This window comes from Haliotis cracherodii, unplaced genomic scaffold, assembly GCF_022045235.1.
Source record: "Haliotis cracherodii isolate W230 unplaced genomic scaffold, xgHalCrac1.p SCAF_2, whole genome shotgun sequence".
NCBI lineage: Eukaryota > Metazoa > Mollusca > Gastropoda > Lepetellida > Haliotidae > Haliotis > Haliotis cracherodii.
In genome coordinates this window covers 26,723,929-26,746,006 of record NW_027266275.1, presented here as the reverse complement: position 1 = coordinate 26,746,006, position 22,078 = coordinate 26,723,929, and the positions used below count along the sequence as shown (strand labels likewise).

At 39.0% G+C, this 22,078-nt stretch overlaps 1 protein-coding gene across 1 annotated transcript in view; it reads right to left on the bottom strand.

Annotated features, from left to right (window-relative positions):
• LOC139467905 (transient receptor potential cation channel subfamily M member 8-like) overlaps positions 1–16,861 on the bottom strand; it is a 44,228-nt gene extending 27,367 nt beyond the window's left edge. Inside the window, exons 1-14 of the mRNA XM_071249447.1 lie at positions 16,706–16,861; positions 9,984–10,031; positions 9,719–9,757; positions 9,408–9,454; positions 7,013–7,086; positions 6,293–6,500; positions 5,988–6,165; positions 5,618–5,751; positions 4,955–5,159; positions 3,513–3,622; positions 1,722–1,813; positions 1,205–1,398; positions 811–939; positions 319–455 (exon numbers count right to left, since the gene is read on the bottom strand). Coding sequence (XP_071105548.1) covers positions 319–455; positions 811–939; positions 1,205–1,398; positions 1,722–1,813; positions 3,513–3,622; positions 4,955–5,159; positions 5,618–5,751; positions 5,988–6,165; positions 6,293–6,500; positions 7,013–7,086; positions 9,408–9,454; positions 9,719–9,757; positions 9,984–10,011 — 1,575 coding nt within the window. The 5' untranslated portion in view covers positions 10,012–10,031; positions 16,706–16,861. The remainder of the gene's footprint in view (positions 1–318; positions 456–810; positions 940–1,204; positions 1,399–1,721; positions 1,814–3,512; positions 3,623–4,954; positions 5,160–5,617; positions 5,752–5,987; positions 6,166–6,292; positions 6,501–7,012; positions 7,087–9,407; positions 9,455–9,718; positions 9,758–9,983; positions 10,032–16,705) is intronic.
• Positions 16,862–22,078: the final 5,217 nt, after the last annotated feature.

The window sequence follows — 22,078 nt, the reverse complement described above, 5'->3', positions numbered from 1 at the left end:
ATTACATCACTAATCACCCTGCTACTGTAGCTCTACAATTTACAAACAGTCTGGTATTGCTGTTTACGAACAGAAAAGTTGGAAGAATGATTTTGGATAAATACATTCTCACCCTCGCGTCTTCCAGGATCAAACATATTCTGACTCGCTGAAAAAGTAAAAAACTCTTCGTCAAGCCTGGGGTATTTGTAACTTTTATCATCTCGTCTTGAAATGTGTGATTTCGGATGACATTCGGGTGAGAGTCTGTACACAACTGTCATTTGTGAGACTCATGCAAAAATGAAGTCAGATTTTCTGAACTTTCATAATTCAAACCTCGATATATTGGTCGACAAGGCAGATGTCCTCCAGATCTACAAGGCCATAGTCCAAAATGAACTCAACGCATTCTGTCTTTTCATGAACTAATGCTTCCCCGAGTATCTTCTGAATAAGGTCATCTGAGTCTGCAGCTGAATGTAAATGTTACAACAAAACATATGTAATTGTGTAAAAATGTAATTTCTCGGGGCAAACCTTAAAATGCTTAGACTAACCAGATTCGCTCTATTTCCGTTCCAAAGTAGTTTGAATACATTTGGTCGTATGAAAACTGGGTCATGTAAGATGTTTGTATTATGCTATGCTTCAATCCTGATCGACTATATATATTGGCCTCACTTTTTGTATGGCGTTAACAAATGAATATTCACAGCTCGCTAATGATATAGCTAACAATAATGAATGTATTTTGCCAATTGCATAGCAGACTCTTTAAAATCACATGTCTGATAAAACAAATCGATGAATCAGCAAATCAACACTTACTATCCGAATTATCTGACGATCTCTTCTTTGCTTCCGCATATTTTGCGAATTTTTCGTCAGTATTCCGACTGAAGACAGGGGATGGGAGGTACTCGTCCACAAGGGAAATCAAATCCGTATCCGATTTACCTGAAATATATGGTAAGCTATTGCCTTCAATGGAATTCTTAGTTTACAAATTGTGTATATAAATCAAACGTTTCAACTGCAAGTAGCAAATGCAATTTTCTATGGTGAGGTGCTTCATTTAGAGAATCTTCGGACCATGTGATTCGTTCCGATTATGAACCTGGGCCTGTCAACGATTACGACACCCAATTTAGACACTCACTCTAGGAAGGACTTTCAGCTACAATATTTTAAAGCAAACAATTAGTCACTTTTCGATGCATACTTTTGACAACTGCAGATAGTATTCCTCTAAGGAAATCCATATCTTTGTTGAGGTCAACGACAGTGATGAGGTCCCGTCTTTGAAGACACTGAATGATATCTTGAACTTGCTCGTCAGTCGATTCTGATTTGAATGTTCGATCAAGATCCGTTTTTATTTTCTTCTTTATTCTTTCATCAATCACCGTTCCTTGACTGAAAAAAAGAAACTTTAATTGCATACATACATACATGTATACCATGAACTATGGGACACGGAAGTTTTGAGGAGTACAATGCACATGTACATATTATTGTACCCAACTGCGACTTGTAGTCAATGTGTACACTGTCACTGCATCGGATATTGCCCTCACTGCATGATTTGGATAGAATGTTAACCGCAAGTATTTGTTGCATTTCAATTCCATCATAGTATAAATTGGTCGGTCTCTTAGATTACAGCTACAGTCCTACATGTATAAACACATTTTACCACTCCAATTGTGAGTCTATAAAATATGTAACTGTATAGATACCCTTCATTCTTGATTCTTTCAATTTTGTTGTGGGACACAGCTTTGGATTCTTCATAGGCAGAAGATAACACATCAGCCATTCCACCGGTGTTCTAGAAGAAAGTGATTGTAATATGACTATATCCCAAAAGAGAAACATATATTTGTGTATTCTGTAACATCGTTACAATGACATTGATGCAACAAATATAGACGAGCAACTTTAATTACATTAAATTTATAATACGTTTCTTTTTCATATTTCTTACATTTAGCTCTGAAGTTACTGAACGTTTTAGACAGTAGATCACACTGATTCGTTCAATAGAGTATCAGATAAGCCTTAATATGTATTTGTGATAAAAGGTCGGTGATTACGATATCGACTCTGTATTTGCACCAGTGATTGTCTTGAATTTGTTTTATTAAACGCAAACAAAAACAATTATTCAAAGGAATAACATATATCTATGAAATAATGAATACATCATGACAGTGTCAACATATATCCTCTGTAAACGTAATCTCAGGCTGAAAGTTGTGTGTGGTCAATTGTCAGTTCACAAGTACGTTTTGGATATGATCACCATCACACAAGCTTGCCAACGACGCCACACTGACGACACAATATGGCTGAGGAGGCCAGGAGGGGGATATTCCAGATAAGGGCCAAGGTCTGTCGTTGATGGACCAACGTCATCGGTTTGTTTGGAAGTCGGCGTAAACGACGTTCCATTTCATCCCACACATACACGATGGGCGACAGATCTGGCGAAACAGCAGGTCAAGGGAGTATGTGAGTGACGTCCATGCGTCTGAGTGAAGTTTCGTCACTGTACCGTACACCTGTCCAATTGCAATAGATATCGAACAGACGAGTCCTGCGATGTGCAGTGATGCCTCCTGATATCATTACCCTCCCACAACCGAATGCAGAACATTGAAAACAAATGCGTCAGCGTAAGTTCAATCCAATGTTGGTTAACACGCTGACTGCCGTCACTGCCGTCAAGATGAAACCTGGACTAATCTTATATAGTCATATAGCCTGGACCTCAGATGTCTTCTTGACTATGACATACGTGCAGTTCGATGTACAACTGGACGTCATGGTCGGATGTTATGCTCTCGTAATCAATTACTCATGGTCCTTGCACTAATCTGACGTAAGCCAGTGATGCTGGGGGATGCCAAAGTTGCAGCCTGAAACTATTTTTACAGGCAAACCATACGGATATGATTATCTTGCCGACGTGTGACGCTACTCGAGGACGTCCAGTATTCCAGTACCAACTACGGAGTGACTGTGTGACGTTTTGATGAACACCAAAACGCCTACCATCAACGTTTGGTGCAATTCTGGTTTTAAGCATTCCAATTGCACGCAGCTGCATATTTTCAAACATGCGTGGCATAAGCGGCTTTTCACACTTAATACTCTTCAATGGTTTTCTCTGTGTTTGAATTGACTCGGTCCCAGGTGCACTATTATTGTGTGAAGAATTTCTAACTAATGTGCTTCTATGCATGCAATGACCAAAATGAACGTGCAAATTCACCGACATCATGGGTCATCATCACAGAGTGTTTGTTCATGTGATGCATGATTCTGAAAAATTCATAGCAATTTCATTTTAATGCGATGTTTTATGGTGCACAGGATGTTTTTCGGCTAGTGTACGCTATGTGTAACTTGATTGTACTGAACAAAATATAAAACAATTAATGGAATATTTAAAAGAATGATAATATAGCTATAACAATCAGCTAATAAGCTGTTAATGTGAGAATATTAGAAAAAAGTTGAAATACCTTGGCAATGACAATTGGAACATTGTCTTTGATGAGATTTCTTACTCCTTCAAGATGAATAAGCTGACCACCATGAAGTATTGTCACTGTGGGAATCGCACTGGAACCTTCTTGAAAAAAACATTGATAACCTTAAATACAGACATATATAAGATCCTGCAATTCGCTGTACAGAGTTGTGTTGCTCAGTTCCAACCCCGAGCCATACAAGCCATACAAAGATATTCGATTGTTGGTTCGAATTCCATGTTTGTCATTATTATGGTCCTCAGTGTACACACACGAATCTATCGCAGCTTTGCCACTTACTCCCATATACGCCCACTGACTTACCGGGAATAAATAAAATATAGATCAAATACATATAAAAGGTCGACAGCAGAGAATAATAAGTCTCGATTATTTGTCGAAACAGATTCCATTGAGCGTAAAGGCAAAATAGTGAATTTTATATGAATGGATCAGCGTGATCACATCAGTCAGTGATGACACCTGTTGTGTGGGTAAGCATTTCCTGCCCTATCGGTAGCACCCGCCACTCACAACATATAAACACAACTGAATTTGATAACGTAGGCCGCCGTGATATTGATGGAATATTGCTAAAAGCGGTGTAAAACCCTATTCACTCACTAACTCATTCGATAACGTAGGATCGCATCATTTATCTTAAAATAGATCAATGCACCCAAACTCCTGTTTCATGAAAATATTTCTGAATCGTTCATTATGGTACCATTGTTAAACCATGCTGATTTTCGGGATCATCAAATGGTGCAGGGAGGATACAAAAATATGGATAGCGAAACTGTTACAGTCTCAACATGAAGTATATATGTACCTCTATATCGAAATCAGTATCTATATAGTACTTTGGCATGTGATCATGAATTACAAACGCCATGTCAAACGAAAAAAAGTCTTGTACTGATTGCGACTTGATTGAAAGCTCACTGAAAAATACCATGTCGCAAATTGATATGGGTAACAAGTACCATCTTTTAGCGTCTTTTGGTGTGTTGCGGCCTGAGGATCGAACCACCGACCGTCTGCTTTCCGGGCAGAAGCTCTATCCACAACACCACGGAGGCGGTCTCGTACCAAAATCGAATTCACACATATATGTTTTATAGGTATCTTCTCCAGATGTATCGCCTGATTTCAATACTGGGGGCCAGCTTCGGATACTGTATTACATAATCATACTTACAGTGCTTTCAACGATTTATCATATGTGGGCAAATGTTAATTGTAAATGAAACAGTGCATGTTTCACGCAAACAAATTGTAAGGATACATAGTAAGATTTCGTTATCACAAATCCAATGGGACCGATAAAAGAAAATGGGAATATGTTGATTGATATCAATATAATAGATATACCTTGGCAGAATTTACATAGTAAATCAAAGATTGTTACTTGTGAAAATGATCTGTCTTACCAATGCCCCCTGCTGCGAGATCAGCAATCAGTCGTGCTTGAAATGATAGGTTAGAGAGATCACACAGGTAGGATTCACGTGTTCCATTATCGGTCAGTAAGAAATTGGTTGTGGTCATCCCAAACTGTCGCAGGCCTGTTGAGTTCGTGTCATCCAGGTCATCTCTGAGCAAATAACCAACGTGTCTGTGGCCTTTCTCATCCACCTAGTATACGAATATAGATCGAAATGTGACAATACATTGACGTACAGGTAACACTTTGTCTCATTAGCTTCATGTACAGGTGTGTACTGTCTAATATTTGGAAGGGAAAAGATTCAAGGACGATGTATGATGTGCAGTGATTACAGCTTCATGCAGCTTTAAACAAAGATCTGGTTTTACACATTGTACCTACAACACAGCATTTACATATTTACACATATGTACATAGTAAAATACTAAAAACTGACATGCAGAAACTAGATCTAATAGAAAAAGCTGAAATAATTTCATTTAAGAAAGTGAAATGTTCAAACTATATTAATATAAATGCTTCAAAACAAAGATGGCAAATGTTGTTACAGCACGTTAATACTTAAAAAAGTATGTATCAAACGTTCTTGGAAACTTTATGATATGTGCTGTAAGTGATTCAACGATGCGCTTTACATTAACAATACCTGCATCGCCCCTAGGACGTCTTCAAAATTCCCCCAAGCACTACATCCAATAGAGGTAACACGCTCGTTTTCCTTCAGATCAGAGATGAATTCGGCGACACCATTATGCAGGCCATCAGATATTATCCATATATCTATATTTGACAAAAGACTTTTGGATGAACGCTGTATCTTAATACTTTACATGTTGATATCAATTAACATATTTCCTTCATACTCATATAGCATAAATAACGATGATAATTTGTTTTGAAATATATTTCAAACGTCTAAGATACATGTATTCAAAAAGAAGTCTTATAATCGTGATAAATCTGGTATGAGGCATTATTGTAAAATGATGTACAAATATCTACTCTGTTCAACAAACCTGATGTTCCTAGTAACGTTTCCAAGGCACTTTCAAGTTCATACTCCATGTTGAAATTAGTATCTTCGGGTTTGGAACCGAGCAAGGCAAAAATCCATTTTGGTCGAGTGAGGTGCCATATTTCGAACAGCAGATATTTGACATAGTCCATTGAAACGTCTTCATCGATCCGTATAAACTGCAATAAAGAATTGCGAACGTGTTTCATTAGTTCCAGGACACAACATTTAGATAGTTGCTGAGTTTATTGTGAGCTACATGTATGTGAGTATATTGAGATCAACCCTTCTCATGTAGATTTTTACCTGCACTTCATGTTTCTCACTGACGTCGTTATCGGTGTCTTCTTCACCTTCCATGATCTCTTGATCCGTGTCCGTTTTAACATAGATCGTTCCGTAGTTTTCCGTGGGTGTTGTTTTTGTGTTGACTTCCTTCTTCCATTTCGGACTGTCATTCTTGTCTGTGTGGTCGTCTTTGTAGTGGCCACATAAACAGACGTTGTCAGATAACCTTCAGAGAGAAAGGCATATGTCATAAGTCAGTATTCACTGTTAACGCCTTAGAAAACATCTCAGAAAGTCCAGAATTGCAGTGAATTGTAATAAAATAACGTGGAGTCTCTAGACAATAATATTTTTCAGATTTATATATATATATATATTAATATTAAGATAAACAAATACTACAGCACCAAGAACCAAGATGCCGTTGTTCGCGTTTGGCGACTGTCATAACAGCTTGATCAACTTGTGTAAACTGACCACACTTGAAACGGTACTTGGTGAGAAGCACTGTCTAAATCTAGTGCTCAGTTACTTTGTTTGTTGTGAGCTTTGTTTCCGCCATCTGCAGTGAACCTGACATGACAATATGTCCAGAGAAAATTGTGTCAAGGGACACTTGCACGATTTACAGTAGATATGTGTCTCGATTACCTTTTCAATAGAACTGATGAAAATATTTTCAACATCACTGATTTCTAATGCTTCGGCTATTAGGCCTTATTGGAACAATACACATACTTTGAAAACATGAAACATTTTCTCTGTTTGACATGTTCTTGAATCCAGGCGTCATGTTTCTTGTACCATGGTTCCTGAAATACAGACACAGTGAACACAAGAGACAAAATAGCGTTGTGCGATTCCGACTGTCAATAGCATGTGTTTATGAATCACTACCAATACCGCGTGATACCATGTGTTCACGAAAATGTGAGTGTTTCCTGTCCCACTAGTAACTCAACGCCAAGGAGACCATTGAACTTATATGGAGTCACGATGAATGCTGACGAAGGATTATGAACATGCTATTGGTTAAGATTCTGCCAGGTGTGTGAAGTGACATCGTTTTTACAATGTTAATGGAGTTTGAATGCATAAGTTTTGACGTCATATGCTGACCAGATACATGAAGATCCGGGGTAGAATAGGTCTTCAGCCACCCATGTTTGCCGTAAGAGGCGACTATGCTTGTCGTAAGAGGCGACTGATGGGATCGGGTGGTCATGTCATCGATCCCAATTGCATGGATGGATGCTCATGATGTCAATCACTCGATTGTCTGGTCCAGACTCGATCATTTTTAGACCGCCGTCATATAGCTGGAATATTGCTGAGTGCGGCGTTAAACAACAAACAAACAAACAAACATGCTATTCATATGGGATTATTTCACACAACGGTGTGTTATATCCATTGTCCGACTACAGAATATAGTATTTCAGCTATTTGACGGCGGTCTGTAAATAATCGAATCTGGACCAAACAATCCAGTGATTGGCATTACGAGCGCCGATATACACAATAAGGATACGATGACATGCATCAACCAAAGCAGTGAGACTGACTACCCGATCCCGTTAGTCGCCTGTTACGACAGGTATGGATTATTGAAGACCAGTTCAGAACGGGATCCTCAGCCTGCATGTGTCCAGGTTGGACGATTCAGTGATCAAACCAATGCTGTGAAGGACCTTCGCGGTCAGGACGACCTGCTGTTACGTCACAGTATGCAGACAGAACACAGCTTTGATTAGTACGACGGCAGCCATTTGCAAATAATACCGTCCTGAAGCGACAATGGCTACCCCATCGACGTTGGTCCACCAGAACCATGGGGAACCGCTTATGAACAGCAGGAATGGCGCCCAGCAGAGTCATCAAACGCCCGCCCCAAACACCTGCAGATCGCCCTCAGAGGTTCCGTTCGGCATGTGTGTGCTGTAGTACGAAATGTAGCTCTATTCTGAGAACCTGTCGGAAACTCCATTGGTAAGACGAAAGCAGGTTCGTGCTCCATGTCACTTTTTGGGGACTGGGTGTTTAGATTCATAGGCCTATATACCCACGAACATCAGGCCAACTGATCTCCAACGATTACAAGCTGGCTCTGGTCACCATACAAGGCCATCTCACAGGTAATTATTACATCCGAGATGTCCTGGAACCATTTGATGGCCCCCATTTCGACAACCACACGTCCAGAATTTGCGTGAATTGGAAGCAGCTTTGCAACGGGAGCGGATGCAGTATCCCCTTGGTGGCCGTTATCCGGGCACGTGGAGGGTTTAGACGCTACTGAACTACGGGATTTGTCATCTAGGGACTCAAAGTGACACTTTTATCCAGATATAGACTCCGAAAATCATCACTGGTGATTGTGCTACATTATCGTGATAAAACTGACAATTTGTCAGGGGGTTGTTCTTACAGAACACATTCGATTATCAATGCTCATTTTGTCTGTAACTTCGGCTTGCCCTCATTTCGCCTACACCTCATTTCGCCTACAATAATTCAAATGCTTAATTGCCTCACCCCTATTATATGAATGGGCATTGTCCATCTCCGGCTGTTAACTAATCCAAGCAACTAATTCATTCCAGCAATTGTTTCATTAGTCATTAACATATTTTAGGGGTGCTAAACATATTTCAAATGTACAGCTGTATATGTTTTGTGTAAACGTGACTGATGACGCCTTAGTTATTTCAAGATTTGCTTCACTCTCAAACAGTACATGGATATGAATCTTTGAATGTATGAGGCATGTAGTGTATATATTTATTTGTTTCACTCATGATCTCTGTTAATAAACCTACAATTTACACCATATCCATTAAATGCATTGATCAACACGCTGACACAACAGTACATTGTATATATTGGTATCTTCTTGAATATGCTAAACTCATCCATAAATAGTATGTGCATGTTAGCTTCTAGAACAAGGCTACACATTTACACGTTTCAGTTTCTGAGAAAACATACTTCCTTACACAGGATAACATGACGGTGAGAACTTGTACTGAAAGATTGACGGGAAGTGCTGATATAAGTAAACAAATTGTAAGTTCAAGTGCGATGTTTTGCAGCCTTAATATATCTGTACGATTGTTGATAGGATCATACATACCACTTCCGCTGTATCGGACTCAATAGGATCTACGCCAATGGGTGAATCTGTCAGCAATGAAATTCTTATGTATTTTCAATAAGATCAGGATTTAAGGTCCTAAATACAATCATAATCGCCAAAAAATAAAACTGGATATTGATAAGTCGTCATATATGTTATGATATTATTTTTATTTCGATATGTCGTAGTTTTAAGATATATGTAAACATTAGCAAATAAATAGAAGTTGAACATAACAAAAATTAGTAAGATTGTCGTTAATAATTAAATATAATTCCTCTCAAAATTGCTTAATACAAACTTCATACCATTCATGCCGGCTGGCCTTTTGGCCCACGTGGAAACTCCTGAAAGAAATGTAAAGACATATTTAATCTACAAAAGAAGAGAGAAAATATATTTGAGAACCGTGGACATGTACATATATCTAGTAAGATTCTGATTTACAAAAGAACTGAGTCTGCTTAATAACGTCAATTAGATACACGTTAATTGTACGGAAATGAAACACGTAAATGTGGAAGCGTTGCAGAAAGAGATGCAGGAGTAGGAGCACTTAATATTATCACCTACCTTCGTGCTGTTTAGTTGGCAATTCCATTTCATCTCAGTATCAGCAACCTGTAAATACATGTACATCTACAGTGCTATTATAAACAGATGAAATGAAATTTATTTTGACACGGTAGTCATTTGCGATGCAAAAACGCTGTGCAGAAAAACTGTGCAGAAGTGATCACATGATCAGACAGGTCAACCTGTAGACATGTTTGTATGGAGGAGTAAATACAAACCGTCAAGGCCAATGAAAAATCAGTCAGATTCTACTGGGAGCAAAATAAAATTAGTGTCAGCGATTAAATGAATGGATCACTGAAGATCAGTGACGACACGCGGTGAAAAGTGTAATCATGTCCCGCTCTACCGGTAGCAAACTTTGCTATCCAGTACAGCGCATGTATCCCAGTAACTGACGATGTATATAAGTAAATATTTACAGTTCTTATACAAGTGAACATATACAGTTCACATCAAATCAGATCACAATTATTACTACATACACACACAATCGTTATTTTATCATGAAGATTAATATGCATATAGTGGCATTTCGGACAGAGTGAATCTGATACTAGTGTGTTAGGATCGCCAAGTATAACTACATGTACTCCCCCTTATACTATATTCATATATAGTTCATCTCATCTAATAACCTAGTTATCGCACGCTGGTTCCCTCTTTACATGATATATTCAGTCAGTTATTTCCTCTTGTCATATCAGTCCATTGGCTACAGTTGAGGTTGTGCCACGTTTTCCCTTTCACTTGAAACTGACATAAGTATAACTTAATCAATGTCAATAAAGAATGTCAATTTAAATTGATCCAGAATAGGGCCTGGCATAGAACAATATATTAATTGACAAGGTAGGATAAGGGCCCTTATAGTCCCAGTTTAAGAACTGAGCAAAACTGTTAGAGTCATGTAAGACAATTCTCCGATATCCTTATGTGATGAGAACTAGTAAAATTGTATTTATTCCAACAATTGCATGTTTGGGACTTATGACTACGCAGGGGCGGTCGGGTAACCTAGTGGTTAAAGCGTTCGCTCGTCACGCCGAAGACCCGGGTTCGATTCCCGACATGGTACAATGTGTGAAGCCCATTTCTAGAGTCCCCCGCCGTGATATTGCTGGAATATTGCTAAAAGCGGCGTAAAATCAAACTCACTCACTACTATAACTACACAACATGCACTGGTGAATGTATGATATTTCAAAAAGGCTACTTTAGAGGTTATCATGAAGTATTTTACTGCTACTTGAATGTGAGCAAATTGAAAAACACCTGTAGTGTCTGAAACGCAGTGAAGCTAAGTCATAATTCCAATTTGAAAGAGGCGAGAGGAGATTTACGTTCACAGTTAACTTTAAGTGCATTTACCGATAATGGTATTTGACACATCCTTGTTCATTGTCTATTTAGGGATCTCATACAGAAGGTTGTTTTATATATGTCGTGGGCAACACCCACTGTACCACTGCGTCACAACACCTACCCACACTTTGACCCGACACACGGCATACATTCATATACGCTTGCGCTTTAGTATCCTCACGTCACGCATGTTGATTCCATTTATACTGTATATCTTAAACGTCTGAAAAGAGAAAGGCTGTAGAAATCTATGACATTCCCATCGTAGGTTGACACGATTTGGGGTACGGACACTCGCCTAAGGCGTCGCAAGGAGATGTGTTGCGTCCATTAGGCGTGCCAGAAACCTAGGATCGTGGGTGAGGAAAAACCCATCGTTTCGCTGATAATGTATTTTGGGGATGTCAGTACCATACTCGTGCTTGAGGATTTCTCATGAGTGCTAATCGTCTAAAACCTGCATAAACATCGAGCTTTCCTCTCACATTAAGCTAACGTGCTGCGATGTAGCAGAAATACTGTTCAAAGCGGCGATACAAACATACTCACTCACAGAGACGTTCGCCTTGCCAGCAAAACATTTAATCAAATCAATATTGCATATGGCATTTAGTAACAACATGAATGCATGTCTTGGTTATAACCTATACAAGTTAAGTTACATCATATACTAGATCATTTCTAATTTCTAATTGGGGCGGTCGGGTAGCCCAGAGGTTAAAGCGTCCGCTCGTCACGCCGAAGACACGGGATCGATTCCCGACATGGGTACAATGTGTGAAGCCCATTTCTGGTGTCCCCCGCCATGATATTGCTGGAATATTGCTAAAAGCGGCGTAAAACCATACTCATTCACTCACTCACTAATTTCTAATTACATGTACTTAATAAAACTCATATATTAAATAGACAACATCTGTCTATTTAGAACAGTCTTGGTTACCTGTATAAAATGCCGAACACTTGTGAACACATGCTGTGTAGTAACAATTACATACTTGTAAATGTGATATTGATGATAACAGAATATTTTGCATACAAATCATGTGCAAAAATTAAAATATTCTAAATAGCAATAACATTACACTGAAAACATGTCATGTCCCAACCACATACATCTTGCTCTGGAGAAACTTATCAACTGTTTAATCTATTCTGATCGATCACTTTATAGATTAGTTATATTATATAATGAGTAAGTGAGTTTGCGTTAACACCACGCAACAGCCTAGTGTTGATGGAAATACCAATGTGACCGATAGTGATACTACTAATGACTAACTTGTTGAGCGACTGATTCAGTGAGTATGGTTTAACGCAGCTTTTAGCAACATTTCAGCAATATCACGGTGGGGGACACCAGAAATTGGCTTCACACATTGAACCCATGTCGGGAATCGAACCCGGGTCTTCAGCGTGGCGAGCGAACGCTTTAACCACTAGGCTACCCGACCGCCCCTATAACTTGATGAAACTAATTATCAGGGGTATGATGCTATGTAGGATTCGAGCCCACGATGAAGGAGGTCAAATATTTTTTTGTGGAACCACATGGATCAACAGTGGGGGATACCCAATAGGTTAAGGAAAACAATATCTTGCACTCAAATGTGTAGTCCAAAATGAGTCTATGGCGTAAATGATTAACATCGAATATCCGAAGAAACAGAACACATAGGCGTACAAATCAAAATAGAGGTGAAAATAATATGAATGGATCACTCAAAACCAGTGCTTAGAATAGTTTATATTCATAATCGGCATTGTGAAGAAATCATCAAACAGCAGGATCATTAACAATGGCGTAAGATGTTAAAGATACAGTATTCCAGGCAATAGAAATGATGCTTTGGGTTATTTTTACACATGTTTAGTAAACAGTAAACAGTAGAGTATGTTTAACTTACCAATACCTCAATTGCTAAGGTAAAACCTCCATGCGAGTCAAATCTTGGACTTATCCCACCGTTATACACGGAGGGATTCGATTACACTTAATTTCTCAACAATTTCATTTTCACCCATCTGCTATTGTTCGCAAAAGTACTACTTTACAAGCGAAGTAGGTCCTTGCTGTTATTACTTAAGACGCGAACTGCCAGTGCAAGTGTACATGTTTACTTCCATCAGCTGACAATGAAATCCATGGAACATGAACACAAATCCTGAAATAGGCAGCAGTGATAGCTGCAATGTTATGATGGTCGACGCATGTACGTAATCCATATATACAAAGAAGGCAGTGCGATCCCCAATTGTAGAACGTTAACACCTATCATGTTGCTACATATATCCGTGTGGCATATGAACTGTACGTATGTTAAATCAATCAACTGTCTTTTCTAGTGATACAAAGCGCACACACTCAAATGACAGGCTATTATAACACGAATTTCAATGTAGACAATTCTTGATGATATTGATTCATTGATTAGTGATGAGGCGTTAGTACAGTACAGTTGAATAGTACAAAGCAAACTTGTACATGTCTGTCTCTTTGCTAACATAACGAGTGAGTCAATTGATGTGTCAATGACAATAAAGCAAGCTGTTTCATGTGATAACCCTGTCAAAGGGAGGTAACTGTGATACTTATATAATTAGTATTCACCCAACGTGTATTGTGGAATGGTTGTTTTAGTGTTGATAAATGAGAAGATTTTCTATGATCCATTCGCATAATTTTCAATGCTATTTTGCCTTTTACGCCCAATGGAATCTGTTTGAGATAATCGAGACTAAATATTCTGTCGCTGACTTTTTATATATATTTGAATTTTAGTTATTGTATCAGGAATGTCAGTAGGCGTATGACGATGAAAATCTCACAATTGCGCGTGTTTTCCAGTATGTCACGTATCTCATGGTGTGACTAAGGACAGTCCTACAGATTTACCACTGTGGTAACTATGGTTTATTTGTTTGTTTGAACAACTCAGCAATATTCAAGCTATATGACGTCGATCTGTAAATAATCGAGTCTGAATCAGACAATCCAGTGATTGACATCATGATTGACATCATGCAAATGGGATACGATAACATGCATCAACCAAGACAGCGTGCCTAACCACCCGATCCCTTTAGTCACCTCTTACGACAAGCATAGTCTCCTTTTACGGCAAGTGAGGATTCAAAACAGACGAAAAAAGCTTGTAATATCGATCTATTGTAAAAATCGTGCAACCATAACAGCGTGGCCAGGGTACTTGGTGTCCTCACTGTTTGATAGTCATTCATAAACACATGCGTATAATATAGTCGGAATCGTAAAAATAATAAATTAAGAGAAATAAACCTTAACATAGGTGTAACAACATATAAACAGGAAAACAAAATCATTAAAGCATAGTATATTACTATTTACATGATACGATTAAATTGCACAAATTGGATTTAATTTGATTTCTTTTGATTTGCATACATACCATGTACACTTTCAATAGAATGTCTGATATACCCTAACAAAATAGACTATAAGAATGCTAAACATAATTATCTATTTCGTTTATTATCGTAAAGTATTGTGCTGGGAAATGTCTCAGTGAAACATCGTAATGGACAAAAAACATAATAACCTCTTTTGTTTATCATCGTAAGGTATTGTGCTGGGAAATGTCCTAGTGAAACATCGTAATGGACATAAGACTCCACTCCTTATAGTTTGGTATTGGTCTTGTCATCAACAAGCATGCCAACTCTTGAAGGTATGTTCCACCCCAAAGCTAAAATCATCATAAGAATGAAACCATGATCCAGCAGACAATGAGTAGTAACTACAATAACAGAATATCTAGAATATCTTATTTTACAAACATCCAAGGTTCTTTTAAAAGATCATTTCATATCACAATTGTAAGCATATGGTATTTGTGTTAACTGTCCTCACGGAATCACTTGAAAAACAGACGCCTGAAGCCATACACATACATTTATGCCAACGCAACATGTGAGAAAAATGTTTTTAAAGTGTAAGCTATAAGAGGAAATAAAGTTAAAAAAACAAAAGATAGATTTCAAACGTCAAGTATATATCCAACTGCCCAATATATTTACATTCACCGGATAAAACAGAAACAGTAAACGAAAAAACAATGACAAAACAAATGGATTGTACTGGTAAAATAATGTGCTGCGTAGGCTATGTAAATATTAATTGAAATTATGAACACCAGTCTTAAAATTTAGTCACTCAGCTTGTCACTCACAGCTTACAGGACCGCCTCCGTGGTCTAATGGTAGAGCGTCCGCCCGGAGAGCGGAAGGTCAGGGGTTCGAACCCCAGCCGTGTCATAACAAAAGACGTTAAAAGATGGTAATTGTTGTTATCCTGTTGACTGCGGCAAGGTATCTCAGTGTGCTAGCACTATAAATCGATATCAGTCCGGACTAGTACAAGCAGCCACACACACACACATACACACACATAAGTGCAATAATCTTGGACGCGACGTTAAACCCCTTTTCACCTCACCACAGCTTACAGAGGTTACACGTTGCTTCGTGGAGGATGACGTCACAGAGCATTGTCGCGGTTGTAATCCCAACTTACGTCATAGAATTACATGAAATATGTGTGTACGCCGCATCTGATGTCGCGGATCTTAATTTCCATTCATAAAATGCATGAGCGTGGCAAAATACAAGTTTTGTTGTCGTTCGTTTGAAATTCAATCAGAGCTTCCTTCAAAACGTGTTTCTCGTCAATATTCGCGAATTCAGTTATTGACCATCAGAAATGTCATTTACAAACATTACAAAAGATGTCAGCTTACATTATTACATGAAATTTTGCTTTTTAGCTTGATCCCTACGTTTAAAATCTTTTCTTATTTCTCGTTTAACCCAGGAAAGTCATTTGTCCTATATACACATCCGGGTAAGCTTTTGAGCTCACTTCGTGCGAGACGAACTTCGTCCATCGCTACAAGGTTGAATTCAGAATCGTTGCAGTCGATGTTTATATATATATACATATATATATATACACATATATCTATCTATATATATATATCTATATCTATATATATATATATATATATATATATATATATATATATATATATATATGACGTCACGGTTGTAATTTGTGACGTCATCATACTGATATTTAGTTTATATTTTGTTTATAGTTTATATTTGTCAAACGAATCGACTAGAGGGGAATCGACACCCTAAACCTAACTAACAAACACTGTCCCTGATGATAAACAGCAGTACTGGTTAACTGTAAAGGGAAAAACAAGTTGAATCCACAACATATACCGGGCTTCATGTATAATATAATTGTTTTAACGTTTATGTTATTTGTTAAGTGTATGAATTAGCCAAAGGATAAAACCGGAACAACTTACCTACATGTGCATGTCTTACAGTCTTTTCCCACGAGTGACAATGTCTGAATGAAACACACAGGTACCTTCGTGCAGTGGGAGTAACTATGATATCCCGTTCGGTGTTCCTATTGATCAGTGGGGGTGGTAGTTTTGTCATGAGGAACATTATAGTAAGATAGACAACTCGACCTGAGCTTGAATGCAATTCGCGATTTACGCTTGAATGCAGTATTATGCACTGACCTCGTTATTCCGTGAGAGCGGGTATGTACACATGTACAAGTTGCTTGGCCCTCCCATGAACTGATATGTTGGCTGTGTCTCCTTTCATAGTTATTGTAGCTCGCATTCATGTCTGACTTGAGTCTGTCCTCGTTATCATTGTCCTGAATATCTTACTTTAGGTTGACCTTTCGAGACTGTACAGTCACCTCCGTGGTGGAGTGATATTGATGTAAGCCATTGTGCCCTTCGTTCACATGCAACATGTAAACATTTCTTTCGTTTATGTATGTTTTGCTTTTTTCTTTGTTGTTTAACGTCGCACTCAGCAATATTCCAGCTATATGAAGACGATCTGTAAATAATCGAGTCTGGACCAGACAATCCAGTAATTGACATCATGAACATCGATCCACGCAGTTGGGATACGATGATATGCATCAACCAAGTCCGATCCCCTGATCCCGTTAGTCGCGTCTTACGACAAGCGTAGTAGCCATTCAAGACTTATTCTACCCCGGATCGTTACATCACGTTTATGTATGTACATGTATGTATGCGTGCGTGCGTGCGTGCGTGCGTGCGTGCGTGCGTGCGTGCGTGCGTGCGTGCAGATTGGTTAGATTCAAGTGTGCCAGCTGGATGTTCTTTCACATCATGAGGGCAATGATGTAGCAGGATTCATAAAAGACAAGACAACTGACTTTTCAAGAAAGAGAAACGTTCTGAGCGCCGTTGTCGGGGCCAAGGCCATCACCGAAGACGTCATTCTGAATAACATTATTTCCCACCAGACTGGAAAATCGTTAACCCCAAAAGGAAAGCAAGCACCTAAACCACGTATATCTTCGAAAAAAACTACTGTAATTGCGACGAACGCAAGTACTTCTGTAACATCAAGGACAAAGGCGCATCAGGACGATAGTTTTGATTCGTACGATAGTGATGAAGAACTCGACGTTTAACCCATTTGTACGTGATGAGGTTCGAGCTAGTGTCTCATTAATAATTACAATCTGGGCACAATGTACCCACCCTACATGTCAGCACAGGACATATTTAAATTTTCGCGCGCGGGTTCGTGTTCTTGTGTCGATATTCTGAGTTTTGGTGCCCCTGTCTCGACGAGCTTGAAGAATAACTCCCTGCAATAAGCTGGATATTTGTGACTTTTGGTCGCTTGTTCAATATTAAAATATAACATGGACGTTCCAGGGACAAAAATATAAAACCTCTGTGGAATGCTCTGATTAGGAGTTGGACACAAGAGATCGTCCATACATGTCATCCCTGTTACGTGACAAGCCAGCCAATCAAATGATCGAACTTGTGTGACGTCGCTTTCTGGGTCACTTCTGTTATGCCGTGGGTGTCAGTTGAAATAGCTAGATTTCGGAAATGTTTGACATAAATAAACAACTTGAGAGGTAAGATATTTGAAAATTATATCATATTATATATCATATATTACTATGAATAGTCAGCGATTTTTTGTGAGTGATTGAACTTCCATGACACGAGGGGGCACGGGTGGGCCCAGTCGTCTAAGGCGCCGCGATTAGCTGTGCAGAGTTGCGTCCCTTGCACACGCTAGAAATCTATGATTGTGGGTTCGGATCCCGGTTCGCCCCGATTATGTTTCTAGGTTTGTCAGCACCATACCCGTGCTCGTGGGTTTCACCGAAATGGTAAACGTATGAGACCTGCATCACTTCGGGCTTTCCTCCCACATTAAACTGACACGCAGTGATATAAATGGAATACTGTTAAAAGCGGCGTTAAGCCCAACTCACTCACTCACTCATCCAGAATAGGGCCTGGCATAGAACAATATATTAACTGACAAGGTAGGATAAGGGCCCTTTTAGTCCCAGTTTAAGAACTGAGCAAAACTGTTAGAGTCATGTCAGACAATTCTCCGATATCCTCATGTGATGACAACTAGTAAAATTGTATTTATTCCAACAATTCCAACAAGCAGCAGAATAAATACATGATTTTTTTTTTCACAATATAACATAATATAATCACAAGGTGGGACAAGCGGTCCAAAACCTATGCCATTGTATTTAATTCATGCCTTAAGATATTGCTGACACGTGATTTCACTATGGGCGGACCGTGGTGAAGTAGAGAGAACCATTGGCCAGAGATTGAAAGGTCGGTGGTTCAATCCCTGTGCCCCGTCATACCAAGAAGACGTTACATAATCGTAGTTGTGTTACCGTTAAAGGGGTTAAAACAAGGATTGGCCATTTCCACAATGTGGAAACCAGAACAACAAACCAGACCTGGCATTCGAGCTTCAACCGTCGGGACGCCAGCTATTCAAACCACTTCAAGTTTATATACGAGATAATAACAGAGTAAAACACAACGGAAATATGCAAAAGTAATGCATCTGAATGATGGACGTCACTTGCGAGCAAAGAGGAGAATAGACAAGGAGCTAGATAACGCCCTGCAGACCGCAGGCTCTTGACTGGGGAGATTGTGCCTATAAAACATATGAATGTAAACCGTGTCATACCTGTGCCATTTAGTATTGTTTTACATGAGTACTATTGTATAATGTACACATATTCTTTGTGTGGTATTTATCTTGCTTACATCGGTGTTATTATTGATGTATTGGAAATATAATAACATACTCATTAAACATCATTTCTGGAACTGTATTTTAGCTATCCGGGAATAAATGACTGCAGTAACCTGGCGTCTACCCCTGTTAAATTCGTATTTACAATTTCGCTCCTTGACACGACCCCCATGCTTTTGTCAGCTGTTGTCGGGTTGAGATTCAGTGAAGTCACGATCTGTAGGCTCAACTCAACAATACAATATAAAGCCTTTGACGTTGTGCTCAACGAAGCGAAGCATCATTTACTACATTGTAAATGGAGGTTGACGATACCATGGTGTGCCACATACCAGTCATGTGCAACCAGTAAAATGATCTTAAAAGAAATATTAATGCATCTCAACGTACATCTTACCTTAACATAGGTCAGCCTAATGTATATGAATGCTTGGAATATAAGGTTAGGTGAAATGGGGTTTAACGTCGCGTCCAAGATTATGGAACTTATATAGCGACGTGCATGCACGTGTGGTGTGTGTGGCTGCTTGTGTTAGGCCGGACTGATGTCGATTTATAGTGCTAGCTCACTGAGATACCTTGCCGCAGTTTAACGTGAATACCCCACTCAGGCACAGTATAGTGGATCCGGGCCGACCAGTCCTTGCTTTAGCCCCTTAATGCCGAGCGCCAGACAGGGTAACAAGTACCATCTTTTAATCCATTTCTTAGAGTTGGCCCTGACCCATACTGAAGCACATGTAGCAAATGTTGTGTCTCCTTAGACAAGTATCTGTTTTTGCAAACACGCCTCTGTCTAAGCAGCACAGAATGGCTACTCTGGTAGGATGAGATGGTAATGTGACTGTTAACAGCTTGAGTTGTATACTTCCCAAGGCGCTGAGAATGAAATTCGAGTGCACAATGATCCATTGACCGGGGTAATGATGTAGTCCTTTAAGCGTGCTTTGGGCTGTGGATTTGGTGCATAAAAAATATGCACATGATAAATACCATGCCGCAGTTAAACATCGATACCCAACTCAGGTACATCATGCTGACTCCGAGACGACAAATCCTTGCTTTATCCCCTTACTACAGAGCGCCAGGCAGGGTAACAAAGTGTATGGTAAGATGCGACCAGTTGACTCAACAAAGGGGGTATATTTAAGACATGCTTTCGATCTTGCCCAACCATGTCCCACCAGTGCCTGCGATAATAGTCTCATTGTAGGCATTTGGCGTAAATCGATCCTAAAAAACTTAAAACCTGTTTGATGTGTTACAAAAACGCAGACTGTAATATAATAGTCGAAATCCGATTCCTGGCGACCAGAGAAGCAGTTTTACTCATCCGGGGTTTGACGCATTGAACTCTACCTTATTACCGTCTGACCAAGCTATCAGACAACAAAAACGCAAAGGTACCACTTCGTGCATAAGGAAGGGAATATATGGATGTCAACTTCTTTATTATGAGGTACACAACGTTTCGGAGTATTTTCTTATTCCTTCAACAGGTGAATGATTTAGTGCATCCGTAGGTGTATAATCTGTCGATTGTCTCGCTTATCTGCCGAAACAAATTCTATTGGATGTGAAAGACAAAATAGTGTTATATTATATGAATGGATCACTGAAGTCAGTGATGACACCAGGTGTTCGCGAATAGGGAAAGCATGGCACCCGCACTCCTGCCATACGACGGCGTCCTGTAGACAACCAATTCGTAACTAAGTGATCGTGAGACAGACACACCAGTGACACGATAGCGCTTTTACCGATTTTGTTGTAACTAAAAACGATTTTGGAAGTTTGATTTACGTCTAGTGAGTAGAGTGCAGAGGAAATCCTACTTACAAGTAAATACCATCAAGACTACCAACAATGAATAAAACATGACAATGTCTCGAAAACCAAAAGTACTCAAATGATACCATATGGATACATATTGACATCTCTGACTTTCTTTCAATCAATCTAGATATTGAAGAAAATGAAAGGCGATATAACTGGATGATATATATTGCTTTTTTAGGTTGGTTAAAATCAATAAAATTCTGTATTGCTGAATGCTGTATTTTGTCATTTTTAACAAACAGACTGAAAGGTTTGGTATCATCATTGATAATTAGTTTGTTAAATCTTGAGCATATTTTTGCAGTGTCATATTCGTTGGAGTAGCCTCCTACCCTACCATCTGCCTATACATATCAAGTACTACGCTGACGTAGGTCTCAGGCAGACATTCGAAATAGGGTATCGGTAACATGATCTCAAATGAATCAAGAAAATAACCTAAATATTTGCGCCATACAATCCGATTTTTGTTTCATGTTTTTCTCCAACTAAAGCAATTTAGTCATGCAGTTTACATAAATATATGGGCAAACATTAGCATTTCTTTTGCATTCTGCTTCAGTATCTACAAGGGATAATTGTAACATTCTTGTTCATGCCGTCTCTTTTATGTTTTCACAATCAATATGTAGTTCTTTCGCATTGATGCGTGTGGGTGTTGAGGTTCTTGATACATGGACATTAAGCCCTTTTACCTGACGTTGACGTTGTCTTGTATTCGTCAATACCTA